Source organism: Palaemon carinicauda, chromosome 22, assembly GCF_036898095.1.
Source record: "Palaemon carinicauda isolate YSFRI2023 chromosome 22, ASM3689809v2, whole genome shotgun sequence".
NCBI classification, from domain to species: Eukaryota; Metazoa; Arthropoda; class Malacostraca; order Decapoda; family Palaemonidae; genus Palaemon; species Palaemon carinicauda.
The window spans coordinates 78,190,437-78,212,578 of NC_090746.1; the positions used below are offsets into that span (position 1 = coordinate 78,190,437).

Sequence of the window (22,142 nt, forward strand, 5' to 3'; positions counted from 1 at the left end):
TGTACCACACCCGATGCGGTCTCGTGTGGACTTTCAACCTAATGTGGACGTTAAGCAACTCACTGATGCGGCTGGTGACGTTCAGGACGTTCGCCAACCATCAGAGTTGACTTGTTTTGACGCGGTGCGTCAACCTCCGCAACCTAGAGTTGTTTTGACTGCACAACCCAGGCGGTCTAAGCAGTCTCGGGTGGACGCTGTGCGTCCTCACGCACCTGTTGTTGTTGTTGACAGTTCCCAGACTGTTCAGCAGTTTCAGGACGCTGCGTCCTGCTCCGTCACTTATGCACCAGTGCGGGCGGACGCTGCGTGTCAAGCATTGCCTAACCCTGTGCTTGTTTCTCATCAGTTATCAGATGAGGAACTTTCGGATGAGGACGTTGCTGACCCTCAGCCTGAGGATCATCCTTCAGATATTGATGAGCCTAGAGCAGTTCCGCCATCTATGGACTTTAAGAAAGTCATGCTCATCTTTAAAGAGTTGTTCCCTGAACACTTTGTCTCTGTGGCTCCTCGTTCGCCGCCGTCTGAGTTTGTTTTAGGCGTTCCTGCTGCCATGCCAGCCTTTACAAAACTCGTTCTCTCTCGCTCATCCAAGAGAGCTTTACGGCTGTTAGGCGATTGGTTAGAAACCAAGAGGAGTTTAGGAAAGACTTCCTTTGCCTTTCCACCAACTAAACTCTCGTCTAGATCGAGCGTCTGGTATGCCATGGGAGAAGTTCTCGGCTTGGGAGTTCCTGCCTCTGCCCAGGGCGACTTCTCAAGTCTTGTAGACTCTCCCCGCCGCCTAGCCATGAGACGCTCGAAGATTAGTTGGTCATCCTCAGACCTGGACCATCTACTTAAGGGCATCTTTAGGGCTTTTGAAGTTTTTAACTTCCTTGACTGGTGTTTGGGAGCCCTGAGTAGGAAAATCTCATCAGCCGATAGAGATGTTTCCTTACTCATCATGTCCTGCATGGATAAGGCCATTCGCGATGGATCCAACGAGCTCTCCGCCTCGTTTACGTCAGGAGTCCTAAAGAAACGAGAGTCTCTGTGCTCTTTTCTGTCGGCAGGAGTGACGCCCTGTCAACGATCTGAGCTACTCTTTGCCCCTTTATCTAAGTTCTTGTTTCCTAAATTTTTGGTTAAAGAAATTTCGTTGTCCCTTGTGCAGAAGGACACCCATGACTTGGTTGCGTCCTCGGCTCGCAAAGGGACCCCTTCGTCTGCCTTGTCTCCTAGACCTAGGATAGACACGCCAGCGTCCAGGTTTATTCCGCCCTTTTGTGGCAGAGCCCCCAGCAGGGGAAGTACTCGTGCCGAAGGAAAGAGAGGAAAGAGGAAAGGAACCAAGTCCTCGCGAGGCAGAGTCTGACTGCCCGCAGCTTCAGACAGCAGTAGGTGCCAGACTCAAGAACTTCTGGCAAGCCTGGGAGAAGAGAGGCGCAGATCAACAGTCTGTGAGGTTGCTCAGAGAGGGGTACAAAATCCCATTTGTACGCAAACCTCCTCTAGCGACGTCCCCCATCGATCTCTTTCCCAGGTACCGAAAGGAAGCAAAGAGACAAGCCCTGAAACTAGAAGTGTCTCTTTTGCTAGAGAAGGGAGCGGTGGTCAAAGTCTCGGACCTTCAATCACCGGGGTTTTACAACCGTCTCTTCCTAGTACCAAAGAAGACAGGAGGTTGGAGACCGGTGCTAGACGTCAGTGCTCTGAATGTCTTTGTCACAAAGACAAAATTCACCATGGAGACCACGAAGTCAGTTTTAGCAGCGGTCAGAAAGGGAGACTGGATGGTCTCTCTAGTCCTAAGAGACGCTTACTTCCACATCCCCATTCACTCAGATTCCCAACCTTTTCTGAGATTTGTGTTCGACAATGTGGTGTACCAGTTTCGGGCCCTGTGCTTTGGCCTAAGTCCTGCTCCTCTCGTGTTTACGAGGCTTATGAGGAATGTGGCAAAATTCCTTCATTTATCGGGTATCCGAGCCTCCCTTTATTTGGACGACTGGCTTCTCAGAGCCTCGTCCAGTCATCGCTGTCTGAAGGATCTCAATTGGACTTTAGATCTGACCAAGGAATTGGGACTTCTGGTCAACTTGGAAAAGTCCCAGCTGATCCCATCCCAAACTATTCTGTATTTAGGGATGGAGATTCGCAGTCCAGTTTTTTGGGCTTTTCCATCGGCCCCCAGAATAGATCAAGCCCTGCTCGTAATCCAAAAGATGTTGAAGAGAGAACGTTGCTCAGTCAGGAATTGGATGAGTCTGATAGGAACTCTATCATCCCTGGAGCAGTTTGTCTCGCTAGGAAGGCTACACCTCCGACCTCTACAATTCCATCTAGCTTTTCACTGGAAAAAGGACAAGACGCTAGAGGCGGTCTCGATCCCGATTTCCGAAAAAGTAAAGACTTGCCTGAATTGGTGGAAAGACAATATCAGTCTACGAGAGGGTCTTCCCCTAGCTGTTCAGAAACCAAACCACGTCCTCTTCTCAGACGCATCGGATTTGGGTTGGGGTGCGACACTGGACGGTCGGGAATGCTCAGGTCTGTGGACCTCAAGTCAGAGGAGCATGCATATCAACGGCAAGGAGCTTTTGGCAGTTCACCTGGCCTTGATAAGCTTCGAGAGTCTCCTTCTAGACAAAGTGGTGGAGGTCAACTCGGACAACACCACAGCCTTGGCGTACATTTCCAAACAAGGAGGTACCCACTCTCTGACACTGTACGAGATCGCAAGGGACCTGCTCATCTGGTCAAGAGATCGAGGCATATCCCTAGTGACGAGGTTTATCCAGGGCGACTTGAACGTTCTAGCAGACTGTCTTAGTCGGAAAGGTCAGGTAATTCCAACCGAATGGACCCTCCACAAGGATGTGTGCAAGAGGCTTTGGGCAACTTGGGGTCAACCCACCATAGACCTATTTGCAACCTCGATGACCAAGAGGCTTCCAATCTATTGCTCTCCAGTCCCAGACCCAGCAGCAATACATATAGATGCCTTTCTCCTAGACTGGTCTCACCTAGACCTTTACGCATTCCCACCATTCAAGATTGTCAACAAGGTACTGCAGAAGTTCGCCTCTCGAAGGGACAAGGTTGACGTTAGTTGCTCCCCTCTGGCCCGCGAGAGAATGGTTCACCGAGGTACTTCGATGGCTGGTAGACTTCCCAAGAAGTCTTCCTCTAAGAGTAGACCTATTACGTCAGCCACACGTAAAGAAGGTTCACCAAAGCCTCCACGCTCTTCGTCTGACTGCCTTCAGACTATCGAAAGACTCTCGAGAGCTAGAGGCTTTTCGAAGGAGGCAGCCAGTGCGATTGCAAGAGCGAGGAGAGCTTCTACCATTAGAGTTTACCAATCGAAGTGGGAAATCTTCCGAGACTGGTGCAAGTCAGTATCTGTATCCTCGTCCAGTACCTCTGTAGCCCAAATCGCGGACTTTCTCTTATACCTGAGAAGAGTTCGCTCCCTTTCAGCTCCCACGATCAAGGGCTACAGGAGCATGTTGGCTTCGGTCTTCCGGCATAGAGGCTTAGATCTTTCCAACAATAAAGATCTACAAGATCTCCTTAAGTCTTTTGAGACCTCTAAGGAACGTCGTTTGGCTACACCTGGATGGAATTTAGACGTGGTCCTAAGATTCCTCATGTCAGACAGGTTCGAGCCTTTACATTCAGCCTCCCTGAAGGATCTCACTCTTAAGACTCTTTTCCTGGTGTGCTTGGCCTCAGCTAAAAGATTCAGTGAGCTTCATGCCTTCAGCAAGAACATCGGTTTTTCGACAGAAAAAGCCTCTTGTTCTCTTCAACTTGGTTTCCTAGCCAAGAATGAACTGCCTTCTCGTCCTTGGCCTAAATCTTTTGATATTCCTAGCTTATCAAAGATCGTGGGCAACGAGTTAGAAAGAGCATTATGCCCCGTTAGAGCTCTTAAGTTCTATTTAGCTCGTACTAAGCCTTTAAGAGGTAAATCTGAAGCGTTATGGTGTTCGGTTAAGAAACCATCCTTACCTATGTCAAAGAATGCTTTGTCATATTTTATCAGATTGTTAATACGAGAAGCTCATTCACACTTGAGTGAGGAAGACCGATCTTTGCTTAAGGTTAAGACGCACGAAATTAGAGCTATAACTACTTCCGTGGCCTTTAAGCAAAATAGATCTCTGCAAAGTATCATGGACGCGACCTTTTGGAGAAGCAAGTCAGTGTTCGCGTCATTTTACTTGAAAGATGTCCAGACTCTTTACGAGGACTGCTACACACTGGGTCCATTCGTAGCAGCGAGTGCAGTAGTGGGTGAGGGCTCAACCACTACACTTCCCTAATTCCATATCCTTTTAATCTGTCTCTTGAAATGTTTTTAATATTGTTTTTTGGGTTGTACGGAAGGCTAAGAAGCCTTTCGCATCCTGGTTGATTTGGCGGGTGGTCAAAGTCATTTCTTGAGAGCGCCCAGATTAGGGGTTTGATGAGGTCCTGTTGTATGGGTTGCAGCCCTTGATACTTCAGCTCCTGGGAGTCTGTCAGCATCCTAAGAGGATCGCTGGGCTCCGTGAGGAAGACAGACTTACAAGGCAGAGTAATCGTCTAAGTCGACTTCCTTACCAGGTACCTACTTATTTTGGTTTTGTTATATTGATAACTGTCAAAATGAAAAAACTCTTAGCTTATACGCTGTAAACATATTAACTCTGGTCTCTACCCACCTCCTTGGGTGTGAATCAGCTATTATATATTCACCGGCTAAGTTTAATATTTAAAAATGATATTTTAATTATAGAATAAATTTTTGAATATACTTACCCGGTGAATATATAAATTAAATGACCCTCCCTTCCTCCCCAATAGAGACGCAGCGGGACGAGAAGAATTGAAGGTTTTGTTTACATTCGAGAGTGGTATCTGGCCGACAGTTGGCGCTGGTGGGCACACCCGCAACCTGCATAGCGATCGCTCGCGAGTTTTTTGAGTATGTTGTCTGTCGAGCCGCAGAGTTGCAGCTATTATATATTCACCGGGTAAGTATATTCAAAAATTTATTTTATAATTAAAATATCATAATTTCCCTATTTCCTTTCCTCACTGGGCTATTTTCCCCTGTTGGAGGCCTTGGGCTTATAGTAATAATAATAAAAGTGTTGAATCTATGTACCTTTCTCATAAAACTATGACAGCCCTGTGCATCCCTGTTGAGGATCTCTCTCATATTATCTAGTCTTTTTACCATTGATTGATTGATTGATTGATTTAAAGTTTTCAGGCATCCTGACATCTAAGGTCATTACCATATCAGACCATCAACAGATTAGCTCACCTTTTGCCTATGTTGCTGTTCAAAGAATGTTCGAGTACTAATGGCTGTTCGAGTACTAATGGCTTTTAAAAGTTAATTGTTCCGTAACCGAAATACAAACCACGCTATTTACAAAGGGTTTACTTTTAGCGCAGCTGAAATGACGAGCCAATAGTTTTTAACGAGGGTTAATTACCCCCGCGCTAGTTAGCGGGGGGTGGGGAAGGGTAGCTTGCTACCCCTCCCCCCTCCACACACCGGTGACTTGCTTCACTTCACTTTTGGCTCGGCGGTGATCAGACGTGTCTGTTCATCGCCTTCGTGACAGCCTTTAATTTTCTTCTTTTTCTTTCAGCTTGTGTGATTGGTTGGAAGTTGACCTTCAGTTATTTTCTTTTATTTAATATGCGGACATGCCCTGGAGTTGCCGGCCGTCCTTGTGGGACTTTCATGTCGGACGTGATTACGGATCCTCACACCCTCTGCCCTCAATGTCGGGGCCGACGGTGCGACCAGGATAACATGTGCCGTGAGTGCAGGGAGTGGTCTGCCTCCCAGTGGGAGAGGTTTGGCCGTCGGCGTAAGAAGAAGTCCAAGAGAGACCGTTCTCCTCCGGGGTTAGCCTTGAAGGAGGAAGGTTCTCGGGACTCTTCTTCCGCCGCCCAAACCTCCTCCGAAGCTCCCCCTCGTCCGCCTCCTAAGGAGAGTCGTCCGAGTGGGAGCGCAGGCCCTTGTTCTGTTTCCCTACCTTCGGTGGGGGGAGAGGGCGTCGCCTCCCATAGCGAGGCGGTTCCCCCTCCTCCTCCGGGGGAGGTTATTGATAATAATACTTTATCCAGTGATGATCTGTTGCAGATTTGGTCGTCCCTGGGGCTTAAGGGCTTGCCCTCCAGGGTCGCTCTTATTGACCTTGTCTCGTTGGGGGCCGCTGTTAAACAGTCGCCGGTGGTAGCGGAGGTAGACCCTCTGTCTATTGTCGACGTCGTGGTGACAGAGGCCTCCGACGTGGCTGGGCCTTCCGACGCAGGTGCTGTTGCTGGTGATGGTGCTCTAGGCTCTCCTCCTCCTTCCGTGCATCCTTCGAAGGGGGAAGTGAGTCCTTCGGTCTCGACTGCTGCCCAGCTTCCTTCTGAGGGAAGTGTTTTGAAGGAGACTCCCCTTCGGAGGACCGATGGTCCCGACGATCTCCCCCGAGGCCGCCTCCGCCGTAAGGCTCACCGCCCTCTACGCCACAAGGGCCTCCCTTCCCCTTACAGGGGGACTAAGAGGCGCCTTTTTGGGTCTTCGTCCTCCGGGGGGGACTCTCCTCGTCAGCCTCAACCGACTGCTCCGCCCTCCTTGAACCTCTCTGCGGACCGCTCTCCATCTCCTGCCGGATCTTCGCCTTCTGGAGAACTCGTCACCCGACGGGCAACGGTCCCTTCGGGGCTAAGGGATTCTTCCCTTACGCGAGCAGGGCCAGCGCACAAGCGCTCTCCTGCTCGCCAGCGATCTCCTGCTCGTCGACGATCTCCTGCTCGCCAAGACTCTCCTGCTCGCCGACGCTCACCTGCTCGTCGGCTCTCTCCTGAGGTTCGCCCCCCTCGCCAGCGCTCTCCTGCTCGTCAGCTCTCTTCCGAGCGTCAGCGCTCATTTGAGGACCATCGCCCTGCGGTCTCTGACCACCCTTTAGTTCCTGCTGAACTCCCTGCTCACCATCCACCTGGTCCTGTGGCTACGCAACATCGTGCTGCGCGTGTGTCAGAAACACATGTTCGCCAACGCGCCAGCGATCTTCCCGTTCCTGCTCGTGAACCTATCCTCTCACAGGACACGCGTCGACCTTCTGCTCGCCAGCGATCACCAGCTCGCCAGCGATCACCAGCTCGCCAGCGATCACCAGTTAGCCAGCGATCACCTTCACATGCTGCCCGCCATCGCACGAACCTGTATGATCGCCCGCTTACGCATGCTGCTCCTCATCGCAATACCCTGAACGATCGCCCTCCTGCGGATGCTGATCACCATCGCACAACCCTGCACGATCGCCCGCTTACGCATGCTGCTCGCCATCGCACAACCCTGCACGATCGCCCGCTTACGCATGCTGCTCCTCATCGCAATACCCTGAACGATCGCCCTCCTGCGGATGCTGATCACCATCGCACCCTTTCACGCGATCATTCACCTGCGCATGCTGCTCGCCATCGCACAACCCTGCACGATCGCCCGCTTACGCATGCTGCTCCTCATCGCACAACCCTGAACGATCGCCTTCCTGCGGATGCTGATCACCATCGCACCCTTTCACGCGATCATTCACCTGCGCATGCTGCTCGCCATCGCACAACCCTGAACGATCGCCCGCTTACGCATGCTGCTCCTCATCGCGCAACCCTGAACGACCGCCCTCTTGCGCGCAATCATTCACCTTCACATGCTGCTCGCCATCGCTTACCATCACGTGATCATTATCGCCAGCGATCTTCTTCACCTACGCGGCAGCACGATCCCTCGCCGTCGCGCCATCGCTTGCGTTCGTCGCCTCGGACACGTGTTCATTTACCTGCCCACCCTCACGCCCACTCGCCTGCGCGCCCGCGTGATCGCTCGCCTGCGCGCCCGCGCGATCGCTCGCCTGCGCGCCCGCGCGACCGCTCGCCTGCGCGCCCGCGCGACCGCTCGCCTGTGCGCCCGCGCGATCACCCGCGCAACCATTCGCCTTTGCGCGACCGTTCACCCTCGCGCGACCATAGTTCGCGGCGAATTCCACAGCCGGTGGTAGCAGCAGGGACGCGTGCTCCTAGACGGCACTCGGGATCACCTCCATCCAAGCACAGGTTGGTATTGCAGGACGAGGACAGGTCATTACAGCATTCTTCCCCACCTTCTTTTCAGGCAGGTACCGTCGTGTCCACTCCAAAGGATCGCCCGATCCCTTTCACCTTAGCGAGGATTTCGGACTCTGTGTCCTTTGAGCAGCAGACTTGGTTTGGTCCGCTGGCACGGGCGTTAGTGAGGGTTATGAAACCAGCACTCGCCGGCCAGGGTAACAAACCAGCGGCTGTCTCTCCTACGCTGAAGAGAAAGAGAGGAGTGGACTTCGTGGTGACTTCCCCCAGGGCGAAGTTGGTTCCCAAGAGGTCGGTCTCGAGGGTCCCTTCTCCTGCACGAGTACTCTCTCCTTCTCCCGTGGACGAGGCCTTTCCGTCCTCAGGTGAGTCCAGTGGACCGGTAGTCTTCCCCCCGGCACCAAGGGGGGAGACTTCGCTTCAGGCAGGAGAATCGTCTCGTGAGGAAGGGGCCCCTCGAACCTCGTTGTTGGGATCCTGTATCCCTCCTAGGAGGGAGCCCAAGGATTCCAAGACCATCCCTAAATCCTCTGCAAGGATTCGACAGGAACCCATGACTACCCAGGGGAATGTCCACGTATCACCCCAGGAAGAGATTCCTGGGGCAGGAGACTTAGCTGCCAGCCCGCAGGGAGGAGAACAGCAAGAGTCCGAACATGCCTTCTGGCAGGTCCTAAGCCTGATAAGGCAACTTAACAGTCTTACGGATCCAGTCATCCCCCCCCGTGAAGGCAAAGACACAATTCTGGATGAAGTGTTCGACGTTCGGAAGGCCCCTAAGACCAGTGCAGCTCTGCCCTGGTCTCGGGGGCTGAAGAGTGCCAGAGCTAGGGCCAATGCTCAGCTCGCACTTCTTGCCTCCTCCAGTCGTTCCACTGCCGGGAACAAACTCATCCCTCCTCCTCGCCTTCAGCAGAGGAGGTATTTCGAGATCCTGGGTGAGCACAACCTCGCTCTTCCGCTCCATCACTCTGTGGAGGAGCTGGCGAAGGGAGTTCCCTTGGAGAAACTCTCTGCCCGGCAGGTGTCGTTCTCGGCGGCAGAGATCCTTAACCACGAGAAGGTCGCTAAGTGTGCCATGCAGGCCACTTCGTGGCTGGACTTCTGGTTAGGATCTCTGGGCATCCTATTGCGATCTGAGGACTTGTCCAAGGAGACCAATAGGAAGGCCCTAGAGACCTTCTTGCTCTCGGGCACCCGCTCCATCGAGTTCTTGGCGCACCAGGTTACCACCCTGTGGGCCAACTCGGTGTTGAAGCGTCGCGATGCTGTGTCCGAGAGATTCCATCCGAAGGTCCCCGCCGTAGATGTGTGTAGGCTCCGACATGCCTCCCTCCTGGGGGAGAGCCTGTTTGAGCCTCAAGACTTGGAGCGAACGGCTGAGAGGTGGAGGAAATCCAGCACGGACTCCCTCCTCCACAGGGCCCTTACAACTCGGCCCTATAAGCCTCCAGCCCCGCCACAACAGCAGCAACAGCCTCGTAAGGCTCCAAAACAGGCACCGGCAGCTAAGAAAGTGGTGTCTAAGCCCCAGCCCTTTCCAGCCAAGGTCAAGAGGGGTGGTAAGTCCTCCAGGGGAGGCAAGACTTCTAGGGGTGGCGGCCGCGGCCGCAAGCCCTAGGGGTGGCAGTCCCCCTGCGTGTCCACCTGTGGGGGGATGCCTTCAGCGTTGCGTCCGCAGGTGGCAACATCTCGGGGCCGATGCTTGGACGATCTCGGTGATCGGCCAAGGTTATCGCGTCCCGTTCACGTCATCTCAACCTCCCCTGACAGCGAATCCAGTGTCGTTGAACTCCTATGCCATGGGATCGGCAAAGGGGCTGGCCCTTCAGGCCGAAGTCAAGACCATGTTCGAGAAGGGTGCTCTCCAGGAGGTCGTGGACGGCTCTCCAGGCTTCTTCAGTCGACTCTTTCTTGTAAAGAAGGCTACTGGAGACTGGAGACCCGTCATCGATCTCTCGGCTCTGAACAGGTTTGTCAAACAAACCCGGTTCAGCATGGAGACAGCAGACACAGTCAGACTTGCGGTGAGACCACAAGACTTCATGTGTACACTGGATCTAAAGGATGCGTACTTCCAGATCCCAATCCATCCGTCTTCCAGGAAGTACCTGAGATTCTGCCTAGACAACAAGATCTACCAGTTCAAGGTGCTGTGTTTCGGTCTCTCCACAGCTCCTCAGGTGTTCACCAGAGTGTTCACCCTGATTTCGACTTGGGCGCACAGGAACGGCATTCGTCTCCTTCGTTACCTAGACGATTGGCTGATCCTAGCAGACTCGGAGTCGACCCTTCTTCGACACCGAGACAGGCTTCTAGATCTTTGCCAGGATCTGGGGATCGTGGTAAACCTCGAGAAGTCCTCTCTGCAGCCGTCCCAACGACTGGTTTATCTAGGCATGCTAATAGACACCAATCTCCACAAAGCCTTTCCATCAGACGACCGGATAGCAAGGCTGAGGAGGGTGGCGGAACCTTTCCTCAGGCGAAAAGAACTCCCCGCCCAATCGTGGTTGCGTCTCTTGGGCCACCTATCCTCCCTGGCCCGTCTGGTTCCAAACAGCCGCCTCAGGATGAGATCCCTTCAATGGCGGCTCAAGTCCCGGTGGAATCAAGGATCCGATTCCCCGGACACTCTGATCCCAATGGGGTCTCTGGAACAGACGGACTTGCGGTGGTGGCTGGCCGACGAGAACCTGCGAAAGGGAGTGAGTCTTCTCGTCCTTCCCCCGGAATTGACTCTGTTTTCGGACGCGTCAAAAGAAGGGTGGGGGGCGCACGTTCTGAACCAGAGGGCCTCAGGCCTTTGGTCAGAATCAGAAAAGTGCCTACACATCAACCTGCTAGAATTGAAGGCCGTCTTTCTGGCCCTTCAACAGTTCCAACGGTTCCTGGCGGGTCACTCCGTGGTGGTGATGAGCGACAACACCACGGTAGTGGCTTATATCAACAAGCAGGGAGGCACTTTTTCGCAACAGCTATCCCATCTTGCAGTAGAGACTCTGAGGTGGACCGAAACCCACTCGATAACACTATCAGCTCGCTTCATTCCTGGCAAGAGGAATGTGCTCGCCGACAGTCTGAGCAGGGCTTCGCAGATAGTGAGTACCGAGTGGTCTTTGGATCCTCAGATAGCCAACAAAGTCCTGACTTTGTGGGGTTCCCCGACGGTGGACTTGTTCGCGACAGCCTTGAACTTCAAGCTGCCCCTGTACTGCTCACCAGTCCCGGACCCCAAGGCACTCTGGCAAGATGCTTTCCAGCAACGGTGGGACAACATCGACGTGTACGCCTTCCCACCATTCTGTCTGATGAGAAGGGTGCTCAACAGGACCAGACTATCGGTCAACTGTTCCATGACTCTAGTAGCTCCGCTATGGCATCACGCGGAATGGTTTCCAGACCTTCTGCAACTCCTGACGGAACTCCCAAGGGAGCTTCCTCCACGACACGAGCTTCTCAGACAACCCCACTCCGGTGTCCCTCACAGGGCCGTAGCCTCGCTTCGGCTTCACGCCTGGAGACTATCCAGCGTCTCCTCGCGGAGAGAGGCTTTTCGCAACAGGTTGCGGAGAGAATGTCTCGGCACCTGCGAAGGTCCTCTGAGGGAGTCTACCAAGCGAAGTGGAGAGTCTTTTGTGGTTGGTGTCGTGGAAGGGGTATCTCTCCACTCGATGCCACTATTCCAGCAATAGCGGACTTCCTTGTGTATCTGCGAGAAGAAATGCGCCTTTCTGTCTCGGCAGTGAAAGGCTATCGCTCAGCCTTAAGCTTGGCCTTCAGATTGAAGGGCGTGGATATTTCTTCATCGCTAGAACTCTCTTTACTCATACGTAGCTATGAGCTTACCTGCCCCCAGTCGGAAGTGAGACCCCCTCCTTGGAACGTGGTTCGAGTTCTCAGGTCTCTCAAGAGACCTCCCTTCGAGCCATTACGCCAGGCCTCCGATCGCCACCTGTCTTGGAAGACGGCTTTCCTACTCGCCTTGGCCTCGGCCAAGCGAGTTAGTGAACTTCATGGTCTCTCGTACGACATCGCCCATTCAAGGGGATGGGGGGAGGTAACGTTCAGGTTCGTCCCTGAGTTTGTGGCCAAGACTCAGAATCCTGGAGTGCCGGATCCTCGGTTCGACTCTTTCAGGATCGCGAGTCTCCGTTCTGTAACAAACGACCCAGACCAGCTGCTACTATGCCCAGTGAGGTGTCTGAGGTACTACTTGAAGAGAACGGCTGCAGTCCGTCCTCATGTGCGAGCTTTGTTTGTGAGCACAGGCAGGACAAAGAGGAGGGTCACAAGGAACACCATCTCTGCTTGGATTCGAAGGGTTATCCACCATGCCCTGAATCCTGACCCTCCTCCGTCACGTCGCCCTCGGGCCCACGATGTCAGGGGTATTGCTACATCCCTGGCCTTCAAGAGAAACTTCTCTGTGACGCAGGTACTTCAAGCGGGGGTCTGGAAGCGTCAAACGACCTTCACAGCCCACTACCTGCAAGACGTGACCCACAGGAGCCTCGATACGTTCTCTATCGGCCCTGTGGTGGCTGCACAACAGCTGGTCTAACCTCAGGCTCCTTTTTGGACAAGTAGCAGTAGGTTGAGGGCGTTGTTACCCGGTCTTAGTCTGTGTGAATGAAAGAGTATGTCTGACCCTTACTTCTTTCTTCATTCTCCCCTCTCTTGGGGAAGCAGCATCCTGGTCCTCGCATAGCTGACCTCGACCTCTGCAGGTAACCCATGCTTCTTTGTGCTCCTAGTATTAAGCTTAATACTGTTGCGTCTCCCATACCCTGACGAGGTGGTATGGGGAACGTCCTATCCTAGAATTCCTATCTGAAGGTCTCAAGGTCAACTTCATAGGACGAGTCACACTCTCCTCCTCACACTACTTATGTAGGCCACTCGTTCCTAGCGATGCTAGGAACCTGTGAGGTACAGGGGCTCCCTCTCTCTAGTGCTGCTCACTAAGGGATCGAGCCCCCGGGCAAGCCGAAGTCAGTAAGGCTGGGGACTTTCCACCCTTCCTAAGGGGTAAGTCACCCTTTGTAAATAGCGTGGTTTGTATTTCGGTTACGGAACAAATGACAAATTCGAAGATAATTTGTATTTTTCCTAACCATACAAACCTTAGCTATTTACACATATGTGCCCGCCATCCCTGACCCCCAAGTCAAGTCCTACCTCTAAGTGAAGTGAAGCAAGTCACCGGTGTGTGGAGGGGGGAGGGGTAGCAAGCTACCCTTCCCCACCCCCCGCTAACTAGCGCGGGGGTAATTAACCCTCGTTAAAAACTATTGGCTCGTCATTTCAGCTGCGCTAAAAGTAAACCCTTTGTAAATAGCTAAGGTTTGTATGGTTAGGAAAAATACAAATTATCTTCGAATTTGTCATATTTCTTTTTCAAAAAGAAAATAATTACTGTACTGTACATCTCACTGGTCTGTCAAATTACGCGAGGAAATATTTAGTACCTGGCATAAGGGACCTGAGGAGTATGGGTCCATCCCATGTGATAATTATTGTTTCTTAAAGCAAGAGCTTGGCATTGAAAAAATTTATTTTCTACATGTTGATAATTATTTATGTACTGTATCTTGTTATAAACTTATGAGTAAAAGAGACTTTATCTTTAGGAAATCTTACTATCATAATAAGAAATGTACAGTACTGTATTTCCAACTTATTTTAAAAGTTAGATATGAGTTTGAGTATTATATGCCTTATACCAAATGTCAGGAAAAATATATATAAGCTTTCTTATATCAATTAAATTTTTTTTTGTAAAAATTTAAATTTAATTTTTATCATTTTAGGTGGATCCTCTTGCTGATTGAAAATCAATACTGAGGAGTGTGTTGCTAGTCTGGTGTTGACATCCAACTGTCACAGAAACCGGTGTATCATTGCAATAAAGGATAAAACTAAGAATGTCTGAGACACTAAAAAGAAATGCTGAAACCAAAGACTCCTCAGAGGAATTTTCAATTCATAAAGATTGGAGTTACACAATAATAAGACTTTCTATACTGCACAAGATTATCAAAAGTCACCACAGTCCAGAGAGTAATATTTTTTTATCTTCAGATATTTTTTTGTGCTTTGGGATATATGCATCATATATTTTTTATGTGATTTAGACTTGACTGTGTCACTGATATTTGGGTTTGTAAGGGTAATTACTGTAGCAATAGAAGCTTATTTTGGTTTATTGAATACAGTTTTACTATTTTAGTCTTTCTCATGAGGTCAAATGTACTCTTGAATATAGTACTGTACTCTGCATTACTTAAGTTTTAGTTTTTTTCTTTCTCATAAGGTAAAGTGTACTTATAGATGATCATTACTATTTGCTAAAAGGCACTAAGCTAGGATTTTAGCATTTTATTGCCATAAATTTTTCAGATTTTTTTTTATTTCTACTTCAGGATGTTATACAGGATCAGTTAATTTTTCCTTCTGTTTTCCTGCCTACATCCCATTTACCTCTTGCCTTCTACTATTTTCCATGTTTCAAACACCATTATCCTTGCGATGTCATCATTCTTAAATGTCATGGCCACATGGCCATATAAGGTAACACATTGAAACAATTTGAATCATATTTAAACTACTTTTGAGATAATGTAAAAGAAACTCTTGCATAAAATCTTATAACTTGAGCATACTGCATTCTCTATTTATAGCTGCAATGTATTTAGATTATTCCAACAGCATTAATCTATTTTCCACATTGTGTGTAAACCTTTAATTCTGAATTTATTATCAACTTTATAACCATTTTTTTTTTTTTAAATGCTCTTGTATTTAATTCTTTGCCTCTTTCATTAAATTCATGTTCCATCTTCATTGCACTTACCTCACCCCCTCTATTTCCTTCTTCTAATCCTTCCATTCACCCCCATGTAATTATTATTCCATATCCTCATACAAAATGGGATATGGAATAACAGATATAACTATTGAACACTTTGTTTCCTCTTGTGCAGGCCGGGTTCTATCTTGATACTAAATGAATGGCCATGCAATATAAATTGAGGTTCATGATCACTTTTATTTTTACCATGTATTTTTTTCTTTACAGACCCTATATCTTCCTTACCTGTGTTTAGTGAAGCCCTCTCAGAAAGTTCTATAATTTAAATAATTAATTTTGTAATATGTCAATTATTTAAAAACTTCTGTTCTGTATTCAATATTAATATTTCTTGTTTGTTTTATCACCTTCATTAGCAGACAGACATTTTCCATTCTCTCAACATGACCAAACCACCTCAACCCATTCATATCCACTCTAGCTGCTAAATCATTTCTTACACCCGTTCTCACCCTCACTACTTTGTTCCTAACCCTATCTACTAGAGATACACAAGCCATATTCCTCAGACACTCATCTCAAACACATTCAATTTCTGTCTCTCAGTCACTTCATTCCCCACAACTCTGATCCATACATTACAGTTGGGACAATCACTTTCTCATACAGAACTCTCTTTACATTTATGCCCAACCCTCTATTCTTTACCACTCCCTTCACTGCCTCCAGCACTTTGCATCCTTCATTCACTCTCTGACGTACATCTGCTTCCACTCCACCATTTGCTGCAACAACAACTATAATACTTTATATTTTTTTAGATAGAGGTAATTAGTTTAATGTATAAACAATTGCTAAATTGTTTCCAGGCAATCATTATGGTTTAGAATGTCACAAATTTTAGTTATTATTTTGTCTAAATATTTCACAATGAAGAAAAGAAAATCTAATGATATAAGAATATCCTCAGTCTTTCCACTGACATGTGGGAATTATAATTGACTTGATCATTGTAGTTCGTATTTTTTATGATAAGGGTCTTTCAATGAGGTGTGTCATGAGAACAATTGATTTTATATTTTTGAATAGGATTATAAATGTCAAAGTTTAGAATATTTACTAGTTACATTAGTTTATTCAGAAAAAAAATCTTTCTAGGAATGAAGGTTGTTATAAAAACCTGAATTGCCATAGGATTGGTTGGGATAAATTTTGAAGCCCTATATGAACATGGAACAGCTTTGAGGCCATTTATACCTACTCATTATTTCCATATTTTCTAAGTATAACTTTTGACTTGTTGGTTAGTCGTAACTGCAAAATATACGAAGTGTTAAAGTTTCGGTTATTTTTTTAGAGATGTTTTAAGTTTAATGTTTTTGTGATGTAATTCTGGTTAATTGCTTTTCATCAACTAGCATTGTCTATATAGTTACTTTTTAATATTTTCTTTAACTGGGAAAGTGTATGAAAATCATTGCTTTAATGTTGAATTTTATCATCATAAGCTTTAAAATTAATTTAAGAATTACCATGTGAAGGTGTTAATGTATAATCTCTGGTAAATGTTTATTCTATAAGATTTATATTTACTAACCAAAACTTATATAAATACATATTTTTCAAACAGTATCTATTATCATTTGAACATGGAGAAATTCTAATTGGAAATGAAATCAGAATGTTAAAAGTTAGCCCTTCTTGGTTTTGTAATAAAATTATTTAGGTACTTGGATATCTATTAACATGCCATGCGAGAAACTGGTATTTGATTTATTATGTGGTTTATACATATTTAATATTTTCAGTAGGAGGTCAAGTAAAGTAATTTTTTTCTGTTGGTATGAGACAATATAAATTTTGTTACAAAGTATGTAAATTCATTAATGAACCACCATATAGTTGTTTAAATTTTTCTTCCTTTGACCAAACCAATTATTTCTTTCACATTTTGGTGGTTGTTCTTTTTTGTAATACTAGCATCTATAATTTCTATTTTGATCTTTCTTTTAAAAAGGAATTTTTGTTACTTCAGAGGCTCAAAATTGGTGTAAAGTCTTTTTGTTTAGTAAATTGTCATAAGTTGCATTTTATAGTTGTTCTTTGCCTTATCTGTTATTTCCTAGTTATAGTTTGTTCTTTACTTCTGAATTCCTTTTCCTGTACTGTGCTGATTTTGCATTTGTTTGCATCATTATTCTTTTACAATCATGGTTGCTACTTAGCCTGTATAATGATAATATTGTAGGATTATACCCATATTTAATCATACTTTCTTCTTTCAGTCTTGAGTCATCTTATTCAAAGTGCATATTGTATTTATAGACCCTGCATATTGCATCATGTATCCATCTTACTTTCTCCTTTTAACGTCAGGCCTTTTTCAAATAGTCCTTCTAATGTCGTAAATTACCATTTCTGTGTACATGATAACCATACTTTTCTCTATAGCTCTGATGAAATGTTTGTCTTAGCTACCAGTTTCTTTAATAGTTTTCCTAATACAAAGTCCTTCTTTTACTTTAACTCATCCTCGTTTCTATTTCAGACTTTAATGGTTTGTTATTCAAACTGTAACTCTATACAGCACTGTAGGCTATTTTTCTTTTTCTGCCCCATTTGCTGTTGTATCATGTATGGTACTCAGAATTTTCAACTAGTGTGTTCTTATATTTTTCATCTTTCCATTGTTTCGTACAACACTTTTCCTTGTTTTGTATTACAGAATAGGGATTAGCAACAGTTTTAACATAGTGGCTTAATACCAAATTATTACTATACTGTATGCCAACATATAATATACATGCTGTACATACCAAATTATATTCATACTGTACATGATAACATGTAAATACTGTATACAGTTTAGAAAAAAGTTCATACTACATGTACAGTACAAGAAGTTGCATGGTCAGTTTCTCAATTATAATCCTCTTCATACATAATGATTATTCACCATTCATATTGAATAGGTTCTTTTTAATTCACATATTAAATTTAGTCAGAGTCACTAACTCTACTACAGTAGGGTCCCGAATTATGCGAGAATTTGGTCGATTAATGACCTCGTGTAAATGGAAAATCGCGAATTTCGAAACACACAACTAACAGAAATAATTCCATTGCGGCCATGGCAACCAGCAATTTGCCTATTCAAATGTGTTTACTACCCATTTCCAATACTTTCTTTGTACTATACTGTATTTCTTTATAATATCAAATTATTCTTGTAAATAAATAAAACATTTAATATACTTTAAAGTTCTAATAACTTGAAAAATGGTTAAAATTACAACCAGGATAGGTGTAAACACCATATATTTCCCGTTATAACACAACCCAAAATACAGACAAATTTTAATGTTTGTCATATCTATTGTATAATACAACTGGTGAATAGCAAAACCATCACTCTATAGACTAGTTTGTTGTATGATTGAAAATCCAGAATTATCAAAATAAAGGCGATTTTATATCATGCGTTTCCTAAACACGCTAAAAAGCACAATAGAAAACGACAACCAATGTTTTGTTTACGTTTATCTATGATCACAACGAAGAAACAGACGCATTTACACATCTGTGTTTTTTAATTGACAGCAATTTTACCAAGTATAGATTATATGTTGAATTTGTTATTACCAATGTTCTAATTATTTTTTATTAGAACTTTCAAATAAATGAAATGAATGCCATTTATGAAATGTTTTTCTTTATGATGCCGCCTGAAACGGAAACCTTCCATTTGTTTACGCTCCATCTTCGATCATAATAAACAAACGAATGCATTAAACACACATGATCTAAGTCATAACTAATGATATTACAAACATTTAGTAAACATTATGTTATTACAAATATTTTACTTACCGTATCCATATAAATTCCTAAATTCGTAGCAAAGCTGGAAATTTTTTTTTCCTTATGCGTTTAATCCACAATAGCAAACTGCCGCTAATGACAGAGTGATAACTTACGATAATTCTAAACTGTTACGAAAGATAATTGTCCTTTCCATATCCAAAATACTTTTCCTAACTTCAGTTATAAGTCAACTTGTACCCACCTCAATTATGGATCCATATGCAAAAAAGGTAAAAGAAGAAAGTACTAGGCCTATTTTTAAAGTCACCGAACAATTAGGTTACCGCTATAACGTTTGATGTGAGAGAGAGAGAGAGAGAGAGAGAGAGGGATGGTTTTAAAGTACTAAACAATAAATATGATAGGTTATAACACATTGGTGTTTATGTAATATTAACTGTATAGATGGTTTGAATAAGTTAAGAAATGGTGTAAACAATTCTTTGTTATTGTATTCGCGCGGAAGCTAGACATCAGCTGATGTGATCACAGCCAAAAGTAAAACAAAAATAAGTTAGCAATACTCGATTTTTAAAACACACCCTAAATTTAACAACATATGTACATGTTTTATTATAGCGCAATTGACATTTAAAGAGTAAAAATTTTATGGAATAGAATGTTGTTTCCTAAAAAATAGTGGTTTGCGGACGAAATCGGTTACCGTATTTTAAGCCAGGGTTAAAAGAATACCTTTTAACCCTGTTTTAAGCTATGATTGAAATGGATGTATACACGGTATAATTTTTTCGTTTTGTATTTAATTGACACTTCAAGAAAACCGATTTTGGTTTCTTCATCTATTTGTAAGTATTGTATAATGAGAGAGAGAGAGAGAGAGAGAGAGAGAGAGAGAATCAGCTGTTGTAATTGAATGTCGTGTTTTTGTTTCGTGTACCCCCTGAAGCGAGGAATTGATCGCCACAACTAACAATATTCATGTTAATTTCATTCTTAAACTCAAGTTGCCATATGTGAACTATGGTTTTATTTCTTACGGAGAGAGAGAGAGAGAGAGAGAGAGAGAGAGAGAGAGAGAGAGAGAGAGAGATTTCTGCCATCAAATCTCTCTCTCTCTCTCTCTCTCTCTCTCTCTCTCTCTCTCTCTCTCTCTCTCTAGATTTTATTTTACCGTCTACTCTACAAAACCAATGTTTGCAAATCAAATGTATACTGTTTAAAATATGACAAAATATTGACGACTCGTTACCGAAGTTTAGGCTATTCACTGCCGATAAACGAACCCAGTCTACTCGTGAAAACCTTGAACGCCCAGAGGGAAAAATAAGGCTTTTAAATATACTGTACTAAACAAAAATAGTGCTTTAATATACCATCATTAACACTACCATTACAATTATCGTAAGGTTGGAGAAAGATAAAGATTGCCGAGAAGTAACCCCATTTTTGTTTACATTTTGTCAGCTGGACTCGCACAGTTAACAGTTGATTTCATTGTTGATGTGGAATTTTATCCTTAAATAGGCTATTCATTATGAAATTATGTTAATGAAATGTAATGTTAATATTGTTTTGTAACATTTATTATAAATCACCATATTTAGGGCTACCAATATACTTAAAAAGACAATAGATTTGATACATTTTGTAGTGCTTGACTCGCGAACTTTGAACAGCCTCGCAGATACAGAAAATTTATTTTTGAAAAATAGCGATCGCGGAAAAGGGGAATCGTGTAATTCGAACACGCTTAATTCGGGACCCTACTGTACTAATATACTAATTTTACTTTAATTATCATATACATTTTAATGTTGACTTTACGTTTACAAAGATTAACTCAAAATGAGTTCACTCGAGTTTCTTGTATCCCACGCTTTGTCTCCTTCGAGTCCTATTAGGCCTAGGTCTATATTTATCCACTTTCTGTGTGATTTCCTTGGATCTTTTACAGGTTTTGATTATGCTATTTCTATATCTATTGCTTTTCGAACTTAACTTTTCTTGATTCCTTCTCTTTACTTATACAAAACATCTCGATCTTTGAGTTTTCAGTCTTTTAACACAGTATCTCTGCCATTTTGTCACTCATATTATTGTCTTTCTTGCATACACTAGGCATGGTTGTTGACATTTTGAAATTGCAGCAAATTTTTCAAAATCACCATTATCCTAGTCAGTGTCCATGTTTATATCGTGAAAAGTAGTCAGACTTCATGAGCCCGTCTTAAACGTTCTTTCTCTGCTAATGGATAACTTATATTTGCTCATAGTCAAGCTGTTTCTCACCATTTCATTCGACACTAAAGCTAATCTCCTTTACTGCCCATTTGGTTTCCAATATAAAAGAAATTTTGTACCTTGCCCCAAGGTTTTCAGCTTCACTGTTTCAGACAAAGTACTATTTTCATCATATGGGACTTTTCATTTGAATACTTTTCCTTTTACATATATTTTTACTTGAATATATTTTAAGAGCTTGTGAAGAAATACTGTAGGTTTTAATATACAAAGTTTGATAGTACAATATGAAGTATAATATCTATTAAGATAATTTTATTTCATTGATTTTTTTGTGTTTACAGTATTACAATTCTACTGTCATTATTAGGGTTCAATTCATCACTTTTTAGCACTTTTTCAAGTGTGGGCCCATTAAAAAACATGAAGAGCAGGAGCAGGATTGTGTACTGCATACTATTAAGTGCTTATTCTGTTACTCCTATTGACCATAACTGCATTATAAACAATATTAGTGTATTTTACATTGTCAGCCTCAGAAGTATTCATGTACTCAGTCACATGTAGCCAGGTATTCATACAAAAACTACATTTTAGTTTTACTAAGATATTTCAATCATTTCTGCTACTGAGAGTGTAGTAGTTTCTTTTTTTTTTCAGATCCCAAGAGAACAAGACAGCATTTCTACTGATGTATCATACTTTATATCTTTCGTAGAGTACTGTCTATTAGTAGACTTGTTACCATTGAAAAAGTATCTCCTCAACTAGAAGACGATGCCTCACTAGTCAAGACATCACTTAAGAGAGTACACAAGTTAGGTAAAGTTGTTTGGAACAGTAATGTGCCGAACCACTCCAGAAACTTGTCAGTTAAAGTCTGTCTCTCTTGACCCAAAGACATACGCTTTCTCGGGGATGTATTCTGTACAACTTGCACCTAATGTCAAGGTAGAAATGCTCACAAGTTGATCTTTCAGTACAACAAAAACTGCCTCTCCAGCTCATTTTTTGAAATATAGACTTGATTGGTTCCTCTCTTTTCTTGTACGGTATATTAGATGTAAGGTTTTTCAAAAACCTTTTTTTTTTCCTTGGATGGAGAGTCAACGTAATGTCTATACAGCTCTCAATTTCAAAGAGCTTT

At 44.6% G+C, this 22,142-nt stretch overlaps 1 protein-coding gene across 3 annotated transcripts in view; it reads left to right on the forward strand.

The window, feature by feature from the left end:
• LOC137616556 (uncharacterized) overlaps window positions 1–17,017 on the forward strand; it is an 80,977-nt gene extending 63,960 nt beyond the window's left edge. For all 3 annotated transcript variants that reach the window (XM_068346413.1, XM_068346415.1, XM_068346414.1), the window contains one exon: window positions 13,929–17,017. In XM_068346413.1, the coding sequence (XP_068202514.1) occupies window positions 13,929–13,949 (21 nt within the window). In that variant the 3' untranslated portion in view covers window positions 13,950–17,017. The remainder of the gene's footprint in view (window positions 1–13,928) is intronic.
• Window positions 17,018–22,142: the final 5,125 nt, after the last annotated feature.